The following is a 19739-nucleotide window of genomic DNA, read 5'->3' as shown; positions in this document are numbered from 1 at the left end:
TCCTCCTCCTCCTCCTCCATCCACTTCGCATCAAATGCAGGAAAGTTCTTGAACTAAAGCAAGAACCGCCTTCGGACTTTACCTTTCTTCGTATCATTATGTGCCAAAATCTGTTCAGGAACAACGATCTCCTCGTTTTCTTCCACTGCGGGTTGCTCATCAGGCTCCCCATCATCAGACACATCACCCTTAACAGGGTTCAAGAGACTCACATGCAATGCATTGTGAATCCTCCAAGTATCTGGCAGTTTCAATCGGAAGGAGACATCATTTATCTTTTCAGTAATTTGGAAAGGTCCGTAGTATCACATACTAAGCTTTGGAAAAAGCCTCTCCTTTCTCTTTTTCTTTCTTAGGCGTGCCTTCTCAAAAGTAAGAGCACCCAATCATCCTCCTTCAATTTCAAGTCGCGACGATGGCGATCCGCTGCCTTTTTCTGTCGTTCTTGAGACTCCTGCAAAGTCTCGCGAACCTTGGCAAAAGCCGTATCCAAATCTCGCGAATATTCATCCGCTTCCAATATCTAACCTTTCGTGCTCAGGATGGATGGAACCTTCGCAACACTTTCAACAATCTCACATGGCGTCTTCCCCGTCGAAGAGTGTATTGTGTTACTGCAGACAAATTCCACCAAAGATAGGTTCTTTTCCCATTGAGTCTTCTGATCCTAGATACAAGACTTCAATAAATCTAAAATCACTGAATTGGCAATCTCAAATTGCCCGTCAGTCTGCAAGTGGAACGATGACGAGAACTGCAACTGCGTGCCAATGTTCTCCCAAATTGCCTTCCAAAACAAACTCATAAATGTGGGGTCTTTGTCGGAGAGAATCGTCTCAGACGTGCCATGTAATCGGAAAATCATCGTGATCATTCTGTGTTCTCGGGAGATAAAAAAAAATGAAATCCATTTCAATATTTTCCCAGGGGCGGGTGGGTATGGGTAAAGGCTGTAACAATCCCTGTGCCTTATGCCTGTCAAACTTGACCTTCTGGCCTACCAAGCAACTGCGCACAAACTCTTCCACATCCTTTTTGAGTCTCGGCCCAAAGAAGTATCTCTCTACCCCCTTCATGGTGGTAGCAATGCTGCGGTGACCCGTAAAAGGTGGATAGTGGCATTCAGTCATAACCTTATCCCTCAACGGCTGTGTAACGCACAACATAGTCTTTTTCATCAAGTAGCCTTCCCGAAGGGAGTATCCAGCTACTGTCTCCCCATCCCGTATCCCCGTGTGAAAATATCTGCAAAATCTGTATCTGTGGCATACTGATCGACCATATCCTCGAAGCTCCTATGATGTATCGCGGAAATAGCCAGAACCAACGGTTTCCGAGACGAAGCATCTGCCACCACATTCTTCTGTCCCTGCACATGGACAATCTGGAAGTGGAACTGTGACAAGATGTTCGCCCACCGCATCTGCTTTTCCGAAAGCTGCTTCTGTGACAAGAAGTAGCGCAAACTCTGATGGTCTGTAAAGACAGTAAAATCCGCTCCGAGTAGGTAATGCCGCCACTGAGTAAGAGCATGGATAACCGCCAAAAGCTCTTTCTCATAGATCTGTGCTGTCATCTCCGGCCTAGAGAACAAACGGCTCTTGTAAGCTATGACATGGCCTTCTTGCATCAAGACCGCACCCAGACTACGACCACAAGCGTCACAAAATACTTCAAATGACTTCTGCAAGTCCGGCAAAGTCAAATCTGGTCCTGTAGTGAATTTCTCTTTCAATGTCCGAAAGGCAATCACCTCTGTGGGTCCCCACGAAAAAGGTACTCCTTTCTGTGTCAAGGTATGCAAAGGGGAAGCAACCTCTGCAAACTTTCGTATGAACCGCCTGTAGTACGAACACAGTCCCAAGAAGCTTCTAACTTCATGGACATTCCTCAAATCGGGCCAATCACGGATAGTCTCTATCTTGGCCCGGTCCATTTGCACTCCTGCTACTGACACAATGTGTTCCAAAAAGTGTATCTCTGGTAGGAAAAATTCACTTTTCTTTGCATTAATCACTAACGTGTGATCTCGTAATGCCTGAAAGACTTGAAGCAGATGATCTCTGTGTTCTGCCTCATTCTTGGAGAAAACAATGATGTCGTCAAAGAAAGTGCCAACAAATAGCATGTACTCTCGAAAAACCCTGTCCATCATCCGGTTAAATGTCGCAGGAGCATTGGTTAAGCCAAAAGGCATCACCAAAAACTCAAATAACCCAAAAGTCGTCCGAAAAGCTGTCTTGTAGACATCTCCTGGCGCTATCCTGATCTGATGATATCCACTCTTCAAGTCAATCCTGCTAAAGCACGAGGATCCCTGTAACCTGTCGAATATATCATCGATCCTAGGAATCGGAAATCTGTTCTTGATGGTGATTTCTTTGAGAGAGCTATAATCGATGCACATTCTCCAAGATCCGTCTTTCTTCAAAAACCAACAACAGTGGAGAGCTATACGGTGAAGTACTAGGCTGGACAAGACCCTTTTCCAAGAGGTCTTTCACTGGGTTCATAATCTTTTCATTCTGTACTCGGCTCACACGGTAAGGTGGCCGATTCGGTGGTGTGCTTCCAGGTATCAGATCAATGGTTTGATCTTCAGGCCCTCTGAAAAGCAATCGGCATGAGTGTGGAGAAAAATCTTGGCGTTCTTTTGATCAGGTCAAAACATATTCAACCTCTATCCAACGTTCAGTTCTCTACCAAAAGAATGAGTAAGAAACTGAAGTTCATCAAGTACAATCTCTAAGCCCTTCATTTATCAAAGTCGCTTTCTCGGCCCTGTAGTCAACCACGGCGTAGTTCTTGTGGTACCAAGGGATCCTGAGTAGAACGTCACTCGCGTGCCCTGAACACCCTTGTCATTGCAAACGAAGTTTGCCAATGCTCGGTGTAATGGCAACATCCCATCCGGGTGCCAGTCGAACTACCTCCGCCTATGGCGTCAGTCTGTTGGGCGTAATTCCAAATCGAGCCGCCAATTCCAAGTGAAAAGAAGTTGGCCTTGGCTCCTTCAAAAGAGCTTCCTGATCCTTCACTTTGCCCCAAAAGCGGCAAAGTTAGTACTTTCATTCATTAGATTCGGTGCAGGTCCCACGCCATGTGGTACGAGTTCTGCTTTTCTATCTGCCTTTTCTGCCACATTCCTCAGCTGCTCTCGAAGTCTCAGGCCTGTCGTCATCTTTATCATTGTGTTCGTTCTGTGCCTTATTAGGGCACTTCGCGGAGATATGTCCGTGTTCCCCGCATCCAAAGTACTTCCCCTCTCTGATGAAGCGAGCTCTCTCCTCAGGAGTAAGCTTGGGTCGTGCATCATTTTTCTCTGGGTTGCTCTTTTTCTTTCTACTTTCATTCCCAGAAGTTTGTTCGGCTCGTTGTGTCATGGCCTCATCTGTGGGGTAGGTCAGACTGCCAGAGTGAATGGCAAAGCCCCACTTCGCATGACTCATCAACTCCTGAATAGAAGCTGATTTCTGTTCCAAGCAGTGATCTTGGATCTCTGTAGGTAGACCCAAGGTAAACCGCTCAATCTGTTCTCTGAACGAGATCTTCTTGAATGAAGAGGCGGGTAGAAAAGAGTTCCAAAATCTTTCACAATAAGCATCGATTGTATCTTTCTTGGTCATCCGAAGATGGTTCCAAGCAGCTCGTACATCTCGTTCATATTCTTGCGTCAACCAAGAAAAAATAAAAAGCCTCTTGAATTTCAGCCATGTAACTGGCACAGTCTTGCTTAATAGAAGCGTGGACCACCAAGTGCGAGCATTCCCCTTAAAATAAGAGGCAGCTCTCCGAATCTTGGAGTGCTCTGAATAGCGTCCTCCCGCGAAAGCGATGTCAAACTACTGTATAAAAGACAAAGCCTTCGAAGCATCTGAGTATCCTGAAAAAGTATCAAACTTGATCGAGTGGCCACCTTCCTTAAACTCTCGGACTTTCTTGCTTTTATCTTCGAGAAAGTCATACTGGTTGGCTTTGTAAAAATTCTTCTTGTTCGCATAAAACTTTCCGTCATCGGAATCTGAGCTGTCTGTAGACGAGTCCTCAGTAGAACTGTCAGTCTTTGGGCGAGATGTAGCCTTCTTTGCCTTTTTCTTGCCCTTTTCGAAGCTTTGTGTCTTGCTTCGCTTTTTGCTTTTTCTGTCTTCTTCGCTCTAATCCGAGGAGCTAGAAGAACTGTCAGAAGAAGAAGAAGAAGAACTGGTTACTTCTTCAAATCGAACACGCTTCTTCAGTTTCTTTGCCTTGTCAAATGTCAATCGACGACCCAAATATCCCGGGAAGTTAGTGCCTTTCTTCTGCTTCTTGCCGTGCTTTTTGGCTTTCTTCTGTGCGTCAAAAAGTTGAGGAATCCGTGCATCAACCACGGTCTCTAGTTCCTTTTCCGTATATTTCTTGGAGGTAGAAGGTTTCTTGAGAGCGGGTTTCGGGAGTGGTGTTGTGGTTCTTTGCCACTCCATCTGTACCTTCCAAAGAGGCATATATTTTGCCATCTTCGGGTCCTTGGCAAAATTGAGCATCATCTTTGTTGCATCGCCAATCAATTGACGACGCTCCATCTCTCTTTGCTCCGCCTGAGTAGGCCGAGGCGGGCCATACTCTCTGTCTGAATCTTCGTTGTGATCCCAACCCGCATCTCCAGATGCAGAGGGAGTCGACTGATCATTGCCTGAAGCCATAGGTGCCGCGGAAAAAAAAATATCGGGGATCGGATTTCCCGTAGAAGAGAAATCGGCCGTGCTCTGATACCACTGTAACAAACTTGGACACTCCACAAGTCAAGAATCAACCGCGACAGCACCAAATAACCACTTCAAAACAATTCACAGATCACAATAGATTTGCACTGGCCCGGTGGAGTTCCGTGCCTAGAGATATTGGCCCCAAAGACTGGCGCCCCTTTCGGTATTTCTTTTTGTATTAATCAATCATCAAAGTACAAGAGAGCGGTTAGGGTTTCACTCTCAGACTCTGCGTCCAGATGCTCTGAGAAGTGAGGCCCTCACCACTAATTTAAAGGTTACAAGGGATGCCCAAAAGCAGAGCCCCAAAAGCTTGAAAGCAAAAGCAGATTCTGTCTCTCTCTCTCTCTCAATGAGAGTCAGTAAAAAGCAAGTTCTCTTTTTCTCTTTCTTTCTCCCAAATCAAAGCGAAAAGCTGAGATTTGCGTCACTCAATTTTTTTTTTTTTAAATAATATTCCGCCTCCGCAATTTCCGGAAATTAGGGCTTCTAGCAAAAATTAGGGTTTGCAGGAATTTTAGGGTTTTTGGCAGAAATTAGGGTTTCTGCTGTCTGCCACGTCATCACTTTGTGACACACGCATTGTTAGAGTGTCTCATCCGTGATTGTTTCCTGTATTTTAGTCAGCGTCTTTATGTGATCCCTTTTCCTAGGCATGACATATTGTACGTTGAGCACGTTTCACTCATGAATGAGCACAAATGTATGCGGATTTTTCATGAAAAGCTGAAAAGTATGTATGTAAGGAAGTCACATTCCATGTCTCTTCCTTGGCATGACACAGTACCCGAAAGAGCACATGAAAGTATGAGCACCAAGCATGGGCATTTCCGTTGTGAATTGCCAAAATTGATTGCTCTAGATCAAAAGAGAACGATTCGATCTAACAGGCAACTTCTCAAGCAAGAACCCCTTGGGGGCGATTCCCTCAAGCAAGATCCCCCGTTGTCCTAGCGTTTTTCATCAACATCAGCTTGGCGTTTTCCTCAGCAATCCCATCGCCAAGAAGACCTCAGCACTAGCGTTTTGCATCATCAACCACTGCGGCAGAAGCTTCTACAGCTAGCGTTTTTGAAGAAGCTGCATACCTAGCGTTTTTGAGAATCATCAGCGTTTGCAGATCTCAGCCCTTGGCAGATTCCAGCCTTGGCGATTCTAAGCAAAGAAGGACCAACAAGAACCAGCCCTAAAAAGGTAGCAGATTCAGCCCCAGAAAGACCTCAGTTTTCAGCCTTGAAGATCCTCAGTTTTCAGCCCTAAACCTGCAGATTTTCAGCATCAAAAAGACCCACAGAAAACAGCCCCAAAAACAGCGTTTTTGGCTCAGTCGCAGATTTCAGCTCATAATGTTTTTGGACAACAGATAAAAGATTGCAGATTTCAGCCCTTAGGTCAACTTCGTCATCGCCGTCGTCATCGTCGACATAGCCTAGACTTGCATCAGTCTCATGCATTCCATTTGTACCAGATTGTGCAATCATAAGTAGACCACTCTCGCCGACGAGAGTGGGGCCTTCGGAGGAGGGTTTTACAACGTCTCTGGTGTCGTATCTCTCTTCTCTCTCTATCTCTCAGTCTCATACACTTGCACGCACAATGTCCATTCACTTTCTTTGTGATCATAGCATTCTCTCATTAAGAACGGAAGGCTCTACCTTCCATAAGAACGAAAAGGAACCTTGAGCACAGTTCGGAGCACTCATCTTGAGCAAAGCGCAAACAATTATTCCGCTGCACCTAACAGCCAATGTGAACCTCCCTTTTTAATGTGCCTCTTAAAATGAACAACCAGCATGACAGTCAGCGAAATTTATTTACGCACAAACCATCCAGCACTTTCTCTCGCGGTGATTCACGCGTGTTGGCCTTGCACTCCTCATGGACGACGAAGCCTATGGTGTGCCAGTTCCGTATTTGTCTTACTTAGACAAACTGCCTGAAGACATCTTGCTTGAAAGTTCGAGAGCCCGAACCCGTTTCAAACATAGTTTCAGCTCTCGGAGTACCCGTCCCAGATCCTGCTCCTGCATCTGTTCGAGAGTTCCCTTTTAGGCGTAACCATGCCGAATTCTCAAGACGGAGCTGGTCAATCTGATGATGCGAGACTTACTTTCCATAAGTCTCGCATCATTTCACACTCATTTGGATCAAATGCAGACGCAAAACACTTCTCGGAGTCGTCCTACGACTTCTCGGACGACTAATGCTGCTTCTCCACCACCTTCTTCCGAAGCTTCAGTGGATGAACAAAACGAACTAGATCTAACTGATGAGGTAGACAATCGTGAACATCAATTGCTTTATAAAATTTTTAATGCTGCACAAAAGAAGAAGCTTGATGTTAAATTGCGGGAACTGTATAATGGTCGCCGCGACAAGCGCGTGCTGGACCAATGGCTATTCAAAATGGAGGTCTACTTGTCCAACACTGATTTAGTAGAAAGCAAAAAAGTCGCACTTGCTAATTCTCTGCTTAAGGATACATCATTTCTTTGGTGGCAACGACGGGTTGCTGATGGTAAATATACACCTTCTTGGGATAAATTTCGGCGTGCTGTTCGCAAGGCGTTCGAACCTGCCAATGGGGATTTTCATGCCCAGTCCTCTCTTCGCCGCCTGAGCCAGACAGGTTCCTTGGCCGTGTACATCACAGAGTTTCAGAGATAGAGAATCTCAGCCCATCTGATAGAGAATCTTAACTCTGGAGATACAGAATCTCAGCCCCTTTGATAAACTACGCAGATTCATTGACGGGCTTGAACCAACCCTAAAGGACGATGTGCACAAGTACAACCCCACCACTTTGGGTACTGCAATTGCCTATGTGGAGTGTCTTGGCGATAATCGGGGCCCTATGTGGAATTTTTTTCCTGGTGATAGATCTTTAAGCAACGCTCGCTTTTCACAGCGCGATCGCAGAGAAAGCTATAGCCGAAGTCAACAGCAACAATCTCAGTTCAGACAGCAAGCAACGAAGCCTTATTCAACTTCAAGGTTCTATTCTCAAGATCGACAATCTCAAAGGAGATCTTCTTCAAATGTTGCTCCACTTGATTGTGGTAAAGGACGTGATTTTTCTTAAGTTCGGCATTCCAATACTCAGCAAGGCTCTTCGTCAAATGCTTCTTTGACTTCAAAGAAGGAAGGATTATGTACAATTTGCGGTGGTGACCATAGATGGTATTAATGTCCAAAGAAACCAAATCTGTTTAATTTGAAAAGTAATTCCAACGCGGAAACATCATCGAATTTTGAACAAGCAGATTCTGCTAAGGATAAAGGAAAATCTATGGTCAATACAATTCATGTCTCTACGGATACGACTATTCTTACGAAGGCTTAATGCAATTCTTAAGTTTTGGAGCCTCTTTCAAAGCAAGTTTTGAGCCTTCTTGGAACTCTTAATGGTCGCTCCATCAATATTTTGGTAGACAGCGGATGCTCGAATAATTTCGTCAGCACTCAAATAGTTCAACAACTTGGCTTACCAACTCAAAAGACATCTCATTTATATAATGTGGAGTTAGGAGATGGATCAATTTTAACTTGTGATGAGACAGTTTGACAGTTGCAGTTCGAGATTCAAAATTATGCAGATCAATTGGATTTCGAAGTCATGCCTTTATCTTATTACGACATGATTCTTGGTCAGCATTAGTTATTCCAATATGATCCAACCATTAGATTTCAAGGACATACTATCAATTTGTTCAAAGATGGATGTGAACTGATTTTACAGGGGCTTTATCATACGGAACGAGTGATTCAAGCCTCACGTGTACTAGTCAAATGAAGCGAATATGATCTCCGATGCAGACGCATAAATTATTATTGATGAATTTTTGAATTCATTAACTTCTCAATCAATTGATGAAGATAAAGATGATTTCAAGCAAGAGGTTTTTTGAAGTGATACTTTGTTACCAGACAAATATAAGGACATAGTTGCAGATTCCGAGTCTGAAGACGACTATGCTTTCTTTGATTCTTTGTTGGATGATGATATGCCAATTGCAAGTCATGAAGTGACAGTTTCTGAAGATGATTCTGAAGAATTTTGGGATTCATTATTGGAAGATGATTACAATCTCAAGCGAAAATCCTCTCCAGTGATTCGTAAAGATGAAGTTACTCCCTGTGAAGAATGCCTTGAGAAGATTTCCTCTTCACCAAATATTTCACAGTTATTGGAAGATTTTGAACCAGAAGTCTTACATCACATGAAGGACTTTGAAGATCAATCTCTTGTTGCAGTCAACCCGATTATGCCAGATTCCTCTAAAAAGTCTTTGAACGATGCAATGACATGGGATTTAGTAGTCAAAGCAAAAAGGTTTCGCAAGAAGCAAAAGTTCAAGACAAAGGTTTCAAATAATTCAAGGACTAAAGATTTTCGATGATTTAATGATTTTTCGGAGTTCTATCAACATAAGAAGTCATTCCTTTAACCGGGGCTCTCATTTTAAATGGGAGGGAATTGTCACGATTATGTTACAGTATTACATCTCCTAGTTGCAGATACGCAAAGTGCCATGCCAAGGAGAACCCCTACGCTTGGATGGTCACGACCCTTTGCTCAAGAGACGGCCTCTTTGCCAAAAGCCACACTCCTTCGACTTGATCACACCCCTTCACTCTACGGTGTGACTCTTCGTCCAGTGGTTGCAGCTCTTCGCCGAAAGGATGTGTCTGTACGTCTAAAGTCGCATCTCTTCACCATGAGACGTGTCTTTTCATTCGTATCTCTTCGTCTCCTATATAAGGAGCCTATTGTACTCAATTTTAAAGCAATCATTCAAGCAATCAAACACACATTTAGTCTCTTGAGTCTTAGTTTGAACTTAAGTATGAATTCTTAAGTCTTAATTATATGATTAGCACCACTAATCCTCACAACCTTGCTCTTTCTTGCCACAAAGTTAGTGATAGTTAGGTTTTTGCTGACGAGAGGACATGGATACCAGGAGTCCATCTACGTTCGCTAGAAGTAGAGTATTTGCCCTTGGTGGAGTTTGCCTACAACAACACACGGGGAATGCGCCATTTGAAGTATTCTATCTTTTGTGGTGCGTATGCCCTATCAACTACCTCATTTTTGTGCTAATTTTTTTAATTTAATGCTTCTTTTAGTGCTAGGCTTCATTATGGTTGAGTTTGCCCTTGATCTTCGGAGGCATGACAGAAACTCAGTACGTTGAACTTTGTGTTGATGTATGCTCATATGTGTGTGTGTGTTGTGTTGGGAGCATATGTTAGTACCTAGTTCTACACCCACTATTGGGCACTGACGAACTTATTGGGGATGTCGTGGTATTTAGTCAACACTATGCATGATGGAGCTGATGGTTATATTGTCTTGTGGGTGACTACCATGGGTCTATACCTTGCACTTTCCTTCAAGGGTGAATCTGGGCTTATCTTGGATTCATCTAGGTATAATCGAGGGTGCTTTGAAGGTTCCTCAATTTCTAAGCACCAAAGAGAAGATTTTTTTTTGAAGCAGATTTTTGAAAAAGCCTAGAAGGCATTGAAGCTGTAAGGTGCAGCGGAAGTGAATGTTGTTCCTTCTCAAGAATAGTGATCCGATCGTACTCAAGGTTCCTTTTACTTACGGAAGGGAGAGCCTTCCATACCCTTAATGAGAGAGTGCAAGTGATCACAAACAAAGTGAATAGACACTGTGCGTGAAGGTGCTGAGAGTGAGAGATATAGATAGAAGAATACGACACCGGAAAGTTATAAAACCCTCCTCCGAAGGCCTCAGTCTCGATGGCGAGAGTGGTCTACTATTGATTGCACAACCGGTACAAGATGCTGATGCAAGGTGCGACTAGGATGAAGTCGACGGCGACGACCTGACTCTATCTTATGCTGAAAATGGTGCTGAAGGAAAACGCTGATGTGGCTGAATTCTGTTGCTTCAAAAACGCCATCTGCTGCTATCTTAAGCGCTGCTGAAAACTCTGTTTTACTGCTGTTCAAACACGCTGAGTATGGCTGTACAGAAACGCTGAATAGGCTGCCCAGGAAATGCTGATTAGCTGCTGTTAAAAACGCTGGCTGAGGCTGTAATTTGCTGATGCAAACAATGCTACTGGAATCACCAAGTGCCGGGCTGGAATCTCTTGAAAAAACACTGCTGAAATCGCCCAAGGGCAGGGCTGAAAACGCTGAAGTAGGCTTGGGAAAAACGCCAACCTAAGGGGGGGGAATCTTGCTTGAGAGAGAGGGGGGGAATCTGCTGCACTTGTGCTTGTGTTCTCCTTGCTCGTCTGCCAAATGATGCTAGCCCTGGTTTCCTTATATATTATTTTACTCATTTTGCCCTACCCAGTTTCCCAACAAAGTCACTTAATAAATAAGTGAAAAATGTCAAAAATAGGGAAAATAGGTTTTATGCACTGGAAACTGCTCCTGATGGATTCTGATGGTAATGCTGATGATTATGCTGTGTGCAACCAGAGGATATGCATCTACTCTAGTGTCTGGGCATGCACGGTCTGCGAACAGACTCACAAAAGTGCCAAAACACTTCCTAAGCTAGATTGACTGAACCCTTGTCATGCTGTCGTGACATCCCCTCCTTTTTAAAGTGAGGTACTGGTACCGAGCTGCATTGCTTCCTTGTAGTCTGTCAACAACTCTAGGAAAAACTCTTCGTCGACCCACACTGCTTCGTGGGTCCCTCGATCCTTGAATTTCAAAAAGTATTGTCTCACTTGCTTCTTTGAACCATGTCGAAACCGATGCAACAACACTTGCTCCGGCTCCATGACTTCAACTTCATCTATGATCTCCGGTTCTTCTTCTTCCGAAATGTCTTGTGGAGGCGTTTCCTGAAACACTTTCAACCAAGAAACATGGAAAAAGTTGTGCATTGACTATGAGTTAGGCAACTGTAATTTCATTGAAACCTCATTTATCTTTTTAATGACTGGAAATGGACCATACATTCGAAAAGACAACTTGGGACACTTCTTTCCAACTTGCTTACGACGTTGCTTCATGATTCTTAAATACACCCAATCCCCTTCCTTGATCGAAACATCCTGACGATGCTTATTAGCCTGCCGTGAATAAGATTCCTGAGCCTTGCTTAGCCGAAGCTTCACTCTCTCAAAAATCTCATCCAATGATTGACTTTCAGCATTGGCATCAAGAATTTGACTGACCGAGCGAGTCAAAAGTGATTGGAACGGACGGCCAAAAGCTGCTTCATACGGAGTTCGACCAATGGCAGAGGAAAAAGAGTCTTTCAAAATAGCCTGAACCAATGGGAGATAGAGCTCCCACTGAGACTGTTGATCATGCACATATGACTTTAAAACATCAAAAGCCAATTGATTGTAAGTCTCTGTCTGACCATCTGACTGTGGATGAAAGCCGATGAAAAATTCAACTTAGTGCCAAAATTTTCAAAGAGTGCGCGCCAAAAGTTGGACGAGAACTTAACATCCCTATCTGAAACAATTGATTTTGGCAAGCCACAGAGGGGGTACCAATGCTTAATGAACAACCGTGCTACATCTTGTGCAGTGACTGTGGCTTTACAAGGAATCAACATGCAAAACTTGCTAAAACGATCAACAATTGTCAAACATTGAGTGTTCCTTGAATGCAAACTTGGTGGAAGGTCAGTCACAAAATCCATGGAAATCTCTTGAAAAGGTCCATCGAGAATAGGCAGCGGAAGCAAGAGGCCTTGCTGCTTACCTCGAGGAGCTTTTACCTTTTGACATATAGTGCACTGTGTGACATAACGAAACACATCCTTTCGCATTTTAGGCCAATAAAAGAATCTTTCTCTTTTTTCCAAAGTGGTGTTCATTCCCTTGTTCCCACTCGTGAGAGAATCATGTGTACAATGCAATATGGTTGGCCTGAGAGAGGGCAACACACATAAATGTTGACGAAAATACAAGATACCATCACGAATGAGATAGTTGCTTGGCCCTTGGGAAGCAAGAGCCTGCAACCAATGCTTACCAAACTCGGAATCCGCATACTGATTCGTCATGCTGTTGAAAGACACACCCTGAATAGAAAATGTGGACCTTGACTCAAGAGCCAAAATCTGTCCTTTGCGACTTAACGCATCTGCAACAGGGTTAGCTTTTCTAGGCACATACTCAACAAACCTCCAAATTGCTAAAAAAATTGTGACCACCGTGCTTGGCGATCACTCCAATGTGCACTAGGCATAGACTGGAGCCAGTTGAGGGCTTAATGATCTGTGCGAACTGTAAACTCTCTAGCGTACAGAAAATGCTTCCAATGCTTAAGAGAGTGAATGACAGACAAAAGTTCTTTATCATAAACTGAATAATTCTTTTCTGCACTATTGAGATTCCGGCTAAGGAAAGCTACAAGACGACCATGCTGCTAAAGCACAGCGCTGATGACGATATTGCTCGCATCCGTCCATACCTCAAAGGGGTCATCCGAAGAGGCAAGGATAAGACACGGTGCTTCTGTCACCGTAACCTTCAGAGTTGCGAAAGCCTCAATGGCTGCTTCGGGCAAGTCTACGTGTTGACGGCTAGTCTTTACCCCTTTCAAAACATCAATTATAGGTGCGGCAATGCGTGCAAAATTCTCTGTGTGCGAAATATATTCTCGACATAAACCAAGAAAAGAACGCACATCATATGCAGTTTTGGACAAATCCCAATTACGCACCTGTTCCACCTTCGCGAGATCTAGCTTGATGCCTTCTCTGTAGAAATGATATAACCTAGATAAGTGACTTCAATAAGAAAAAATTCAGACTTCTTAGTTGCAATGTAGAACTGACACTCATCCAAACGGATTAGTACCCTTTCGACATCCCTTTCGTGTTGTTCCCACGATGCAGAAAAAATGAGAATATAATCCAAAAAGATGAACACACACACACCGACCATATCGCCGAAACGGCCTACCATGAGACGATTAAATGTACCCACGGCACCTGTCAATCCAAAAGGCATAACAATATACTACTCCCATTGCCCTTGGTCGGTGCGAAAAGCGGTCTTGAAGATGTCGCCTTTGAATACCCGTACTTGATGGTATCCACTCTTGAGGTCGACCTTGCTGAAAACCTTTGCCCCATTGAGCCTATCAAGGATATACTCAATGCGAGACATCGGAAACTTGTTCTTGACGGTCATCTTGTTCAATGCCTTGTAATCAACACACAAACGAGAAGAACCATCTTTCTTTCGGACAAACAAAATAGGAGCAGCAAAAGGACTTACACTAGGACGTATGAATCCTCTAGCCACCAACTCCGTGAGTTGTCGCTCTAACTCTTCCTCCTGTGTCTTGTTCAAACGGTAGGGAGCCTTATTGATAGGCTGTGCCCCCTCCATAAGCTCGATGCGATGGTTCTTCGGCCGCTCGGGTGGGAGACGGGGTGGAAGATCATCCTGCAAAAAGAGATGCTTAAACTTGGTAAACAAATCTGAATACTTAGCTGGAGTCTGAGTGCTTTGGGAAACTGGAGCAGCATAAATGAATGTCGCTTGTGCTCCTCGTCGTAATTCACGCTTTACCTGCACATGAGAAATGAGAGGCAAAGAATGCAGACCTTCCTCAGCACGAATGATGATGGGTGAGTCAGTCTTGGCATTTAATGTGAGAGTGTTGGCCTCCCAATCAATGAGAGGGTTATGCTCACGAAACCATCTAATGCCCAAAAGCATATCGCATCGTGAAAGAGGAGACACGAGAAATTTCCTACGGAAAGCAGCTTGCTGAACTGTAAACAACACATCAAGGCACTCTTTCGTGATGAGAGAGTCCATATCGGGAGCAAAGCCAGAAACCTCGAGAGCAGATTTCTGACTAACCTCTAAGCGGGCTCTCTCAACAAGAGAGGCACTAATCACATCATGCATACTGCCTGGATCAAACAATATGATAAAACGTTGATCCTTTACATGACCATAACACTTCATGAGAGACTCATCAATGTGTGTCAGAGACATGAGAAGATTCAGCTTGGTTTATTAAAGTGCTTGTGGTTGTTGTGGGTGCCTTTGGTTCTTTAGGTGGGGCTGTCTTAGGACAAGCCTTCTTAATGTGACTCTTGACGTGACATTGATAACATCTATCTTCCTTAGCATAAATCACTTGTTCTTCAGCCGTGATGTATCCACCTATAATTCCTTATGTAGCTTTTTCATCCGGGGTTAGCTTAGGTTTTGCAGGTGCTTTACCTTTACCCTTAATTTCATTTTAAGAGTTCTTTTCTGAAGAATTAGAGGAAGATGGGCTAGAAGAGTTACCATTCTTACCATTCTTACCGTTCTTACCATTCTGCAGGTTTTGAGAAGTCTGAGAGGTTCCTTGAGAAGTCTTGTTCTCCTTAGGCTTTCCCTTGTTGTGCTTCATCTCTTGTGCGAGCGCAATTGCTACCGCCTTGTTGAGATCGATTGGATCAAGTACTTCCACATCAAACTTGATATACTCGTCCAATCCATAAAGGAATGCCTCCTTGCGCTCCGCATCCGATTTGCGTAATTGAGTGCTGAGTTGCAAAACACGATTAGAGAAAGACATAACTGGCATACCATTTTGCTTGAGAACGCGCCAACCGTCCTTCAATCGTGCGAGGTACTAAGGTGGCATAAACTGCGCCTTGAGCTTGTCTTGGAAATCGGCCCAATCGAAGGAAAAGGGCATGAATTTGTCGGCTTCCTCTAGGTGCGCGGCCAACTGTGCCTCTTGCCATGCGTGGTACCAATTTATGGCATCACCGGCAAGGTACATGGCTGCTGCCAAAACCTTGCTATTTCTTGTCTTCTTAGTTGTCGCAAAATAAGCATTAATTTGATGCAACCAAGAATGAATAACCATGGCATCCATCTTACCATCATACTTACTGAAAGTCAACTTCTTTGTGACTGGGTTCTGGGAGTCCGAATCTCTGCTTGCGCCACTTGATGAACTACCAACATCTTTGGCTGGCTCGGACTTCGAGGTGAGAGCCTCTCGGACCAGCTCTTTCATGCGGAGGTCCCTTTGCACTTCGCGTCTGTCTTCGGCTTCCAAGCGCGCTTGCTCAATAGATGCCTTTCTTTCTGCTTTTCTTTCTTTTTGTTCATCGCGCTCGTGTTCCAAGGCAACGCGAGTCGCTTCTTGTCGTGCCATCATATCCATCATTGATTTCACCAAAGTCTTCATAGGATTTGGTGCAATCCCTGGCGTAGATGGTGAAGGGGGAGGGTCAGGAAAACCTCCATGGTGAGGAAATTCTTCTTCACTACTTTCATGCCCATCACCTCCATGCGAAGTATCCATTCCGCTTCGGGTGACGACCATACACTATGATCTTTGGTTTTTAAGTTCACGAGGAACTTGGGTTCTTGTGGGTCTTGGGTTCTTGGGTTCTTGGGGGTCTTGAGTTCTTGAGGTTCTTGAGGGTCTTGAGGTTCTTCTTTCGCTTGCAATTTGTGTTAGAGAAGGATCTTCTCTTCACCCGAGTTTTGCTCTTTTCCGCGGGCGGACCCCTTGGCGGCCTTGCGCTCACACCAAGGTTGCTTTTTCCCACCTCACGTTGATTGGCCGGCCGTTTTGTGCACGGTCTGCTCTCAATGAGTGAAAAGAGGCACAAGGGGAGGCTGGACAAGCCCTTCTTTCTTGGGTTTCTTGTCATTCTTAAAAAACACGATTAGGAATCGACACGCCCAAGAGGACTTGGGTTACGTGCGACCGCAATAAGCAAAAAAAATTATTGTGATTCTTGTGGTTCTTTCCTTGAGTGATACAAAACACTGCCAAAGCTCTGATACCAATGTAAGGTGCAGCAGAAGTGAATGTTGTTCCTTTTCAAGATTAGTGATCCGATTGTGCTCAAGGTTCCTTTTACTTACGGAAGGGAGAGCCTTCCGTACCCTTAATGAGAGAGTGCAAGTGATCACAAACAAAATAGACACTGTGCGTGAAGGTGCTGAGACTGAGAGATAGAGATAGAAGAATACAACACCGAAAAGTTGTAAAACCCTCCTCCGAAGGCCCTACTCTCGATGGCGAGAGTGGTCTACTATTAATTGCACCACCGATACAAGATGCTGATGCAAGGTGCGACTAGGATGAAGTTGACGGCGACGACTTGACTCTATTTTCTGCTGAAAATGGTGCTGAAGGAAAACGCTGATCTGGCTGAATTCTGTTGCTTCAAAACGCCATCTGCTGCTATCTTAAGTGCTGCTGAAAACTCAGTTTTACTGCTGTCCAAACACGCTAAGTATGGCTGTATAGAAACGTTGAATAGGGTTGCCCAAGACGCTGATTATCGCTGGCCAAAAACACTGAATAGGCTGCCCAAGAAACACTGATTAGCTGCTGTCACCAGGAGGTGTATTGTTCCTGTTGCCTTCAATAAATAAGTACTAGATATTTTTATTTATTTTTATTTTTACTTGTTTCCTCGGGACCCTTGAAAAGGTGCAAGTGGACATTGCGTGGCCAGTGTGAAACGACTACGGCGGAATAGGTTTCTCACATCGGGAGTCTGGGTCGGTCAGTCGGGGACGGGTCGGGCCAATTAGCAATGAATTCTGATGAGTATGGAAGCCTGTGCCTGCCAAACGAAATCTGGGCCACTCGGAAAACGACTTTATAAGTGAGTGGGAACTAGGGAATTAACTCAAATTTCAAAAGGGGAAAATTGGACACTTGGCAGGAAGAGAGCAGCCTGCAGGACACCTCAGCAAGAGGAGGCGCCCATTTGAGGTTGGGGGCTGTTTTTTGCTCAATAAGTGACCTACAGTGTGTGTGAGTAGTGGGTGCAGGTCTATAGCTTTAATGGAAAGCTTGCCTTCTCCTCTGTCTCATGTAGCGCGATGATTTGCTCTCGTGCACATCTCTCTCTCCTTTGGCACATATGGTAATGCCCCACTAGTTGGGCTACTCAGATGAACATGTACAGTTTTGGGGGTTTATGCGCGTTTGCCAAGGCAAGAGCCTTTTGAACAGGAACCGGATTAGCTAATTGCTAATCCCCCATAGGTACGCACAGTTCCATCTCGAAAGATTGCGAGTTTGGAGAGTTTTCTCGTGTGAAAACTCGTCCAATTCATAGGGGAATTGTCCCATTGTGTGCGGGAGCCCTTGGGACATGCGTAGGCGTGTTCACTCCGCTAAAAACGATCCGAAACAGCGAATTAGAGCCTACTGTGTTTTTCTTCAGGTTTAGGGTTTCGCACCTAAACTGCAATAAGTGACCTACATGTGTGTGTGAGTAGTGGGTGCAGGTCTACAGCTTCAATGGAAAGCTTGCCTTCTCCTCTGTCTCATGTAGCGCGATGATTTGCTCTCGTGCACATCTCTCTCCCCTTTGGCAAATATGGAAATGCCCCACTAGTTGGGCTACTCAAATGAACATGTACAGTTCTGGGGGTTTATGCGCGTTTGCCAAGGCAAGAGCCTTTTGAACAGGAACTGGATTAGCTAATTGCTAATCCCCCACAGGTACGCACAGTGCCATTGCGAAAGATTGCGAGTTTGGAGAGTTTTCTCGCGTGAAAACTCGTCCAATTCACAGGAGAACTGTCCCATTGTGTGTGGGATCCCTTGGGACACGCATAGGTGTGTTGGCTCCACTAAAAACGATCCGAAACAGCGAATTAGAGCCTACTGTGTTTTTCTTCAGGTTTAGGGTTTCGCACCTAAACTGCAAGGGAACACCGGGGGAGCCTCGTGAGAGCCTTGGGATGCGTGTACAGGCTTTTGGGCACCCGGCAGTGAAAAACAGAGAATTACAGCCCGCTGAATTTCTGTGACAGCTCACTAGAAAGCTTCCAGATAGCGAGGGAATCCGTCCTAGACAGTTGCTTTTGGCCTATAGGGGTTTTTGTGCCGTTATGTTGCCGAAATCCGGTCGAAAACCTGCGTTTTCAGTCCTCGCCAGGTTTGGATAGCTTTGTGAAAGCTTGTGCTAAGTGGTTGGATCATCTACCTTAATTTGAATAAAGAAATACCGAAAGGGGCGCCAGTCTTTGGGGCCTACAGGGTGTCGGTCTCGTGTGCGCAGGCCCATTTCATTCCTGTGAGGAAGAAGATAAAGCCAGAACACATGGTCAAGATATTCATGAGCAATATCTTTAAATATGACGGGATGCCTCAGTCAATTGTAAGTGACAGGGATCCACGTATGACGAGTCTTTTGTGGAAGGCATTGTTTGAGAACATGGGCACTACGCTAAAGTTCTTTTCTTCGTTTCATCCGCAAACTGATGGACAGTCAGAAGAGGCAAATTCTACTGTCCTGGACCTGCTCAAATGTTATGTGTCAGAGCACAAGGCAACTTGGGAACACCATCTTCCATTGGTGGAATATGCTTACAATAACACTGTGCATACGTCAACAAGTAAGGCACCATTTGAGATAGTGGAAGGAGGGAAGAAAGTCCCGCCCATTTTGCAGACTAAGGACAAGATATTTGAGGCAGACAAGTATGTGCAAGATATGGATGAAACATACAGGAAGATAAAGATTGCTCTTGAGAAGACTCAGGCTAAGCAAAAGAAAGCTACTGAACGTCACCGTCGTGAACTTGTATTTTCACTTGGTGATTCGGTGCTTTTGCGCTTTGAAAAGGCTAGGCTAAGGAAAAGGAAAGGCAAGGAACGTTTGTTTCCTAAGCTTAGTATGCGATATTATGGTCCTTTTCAGGTTTCAGAAAAGATCAGCGATGTAGCTTACAGGTTAAAGCTACCAGAAGGCTGGAAAATACATAATGCTTTTCATGTCAGCCTTTTAAGACCCTTTGTTGGTAATGTGCCAGAGAATATGCTTGATGAAGAACAACCCGAAGTGGAAGAATTGGATGAGATCCTTGTTCCTGAACAGATATTGGCACATAAGGAAAGAAAGGTTAGAGGAAAGGTTGCAAGACGCTATTTGGTGAAGTTCAAGAACTATCCATTGTTGGATGCCAAATGGATGCAAGAGTCTGAATTGGTTGATTCACCTAAGCTATTGCAATTGTATCTTGAAGCCTTTCAGAT

The 19739-nt window shown here is 44.5% G+C and overlaps 1 protein-coding gene across 2 annotated transcripts in view; it reads left to right on the top strand.

Annotated features, from left to right (window-relative positions):
* LOC147453465 (blue-light photoreceptor PHR2-like) overlaps positions 1-19739 on the top strand; it is a 40316-nt gene that overhangs the window by 8884 nt on the left and 11693 nt on the right. The window contains exon 3 of one of the 2 annotated variants that reach the window (XM_086515649.1): positions 9707-9808. The exons of the other annotated variant lie outside the window; for it this stretch is intronic. Within the exon in view, the coding sequence (XP_086371775.1) occupies positions 9707-9808 (102 nt within the window). The remainder of the gene's footprint in view (positions 1-9706; positions 9809-19739) is intronic. 2 annotated transcript variants of the gene reach the window in all.

This window comes from Adiantum capillus-veneris, chromosome 7, assembly GCF_014529385.1.
Source record: "Adiantum capillus-veneris isolate H3 chromosome 7, ASM1452938v2, whole genome shotgun sequence".
Lineage (NCBI taxonomy): Eukaryota > Viridiplantae > Streptophyta > Polypodiopsida > Polypodiales > Pteridaceae > Adiantum > Adiantum capillus-veneris.
The sequence above is the reverse complement of the archived record's forward strand: the minus strand, read 5'-3'. Positions and strand labels throughout refer to the sequence as shown.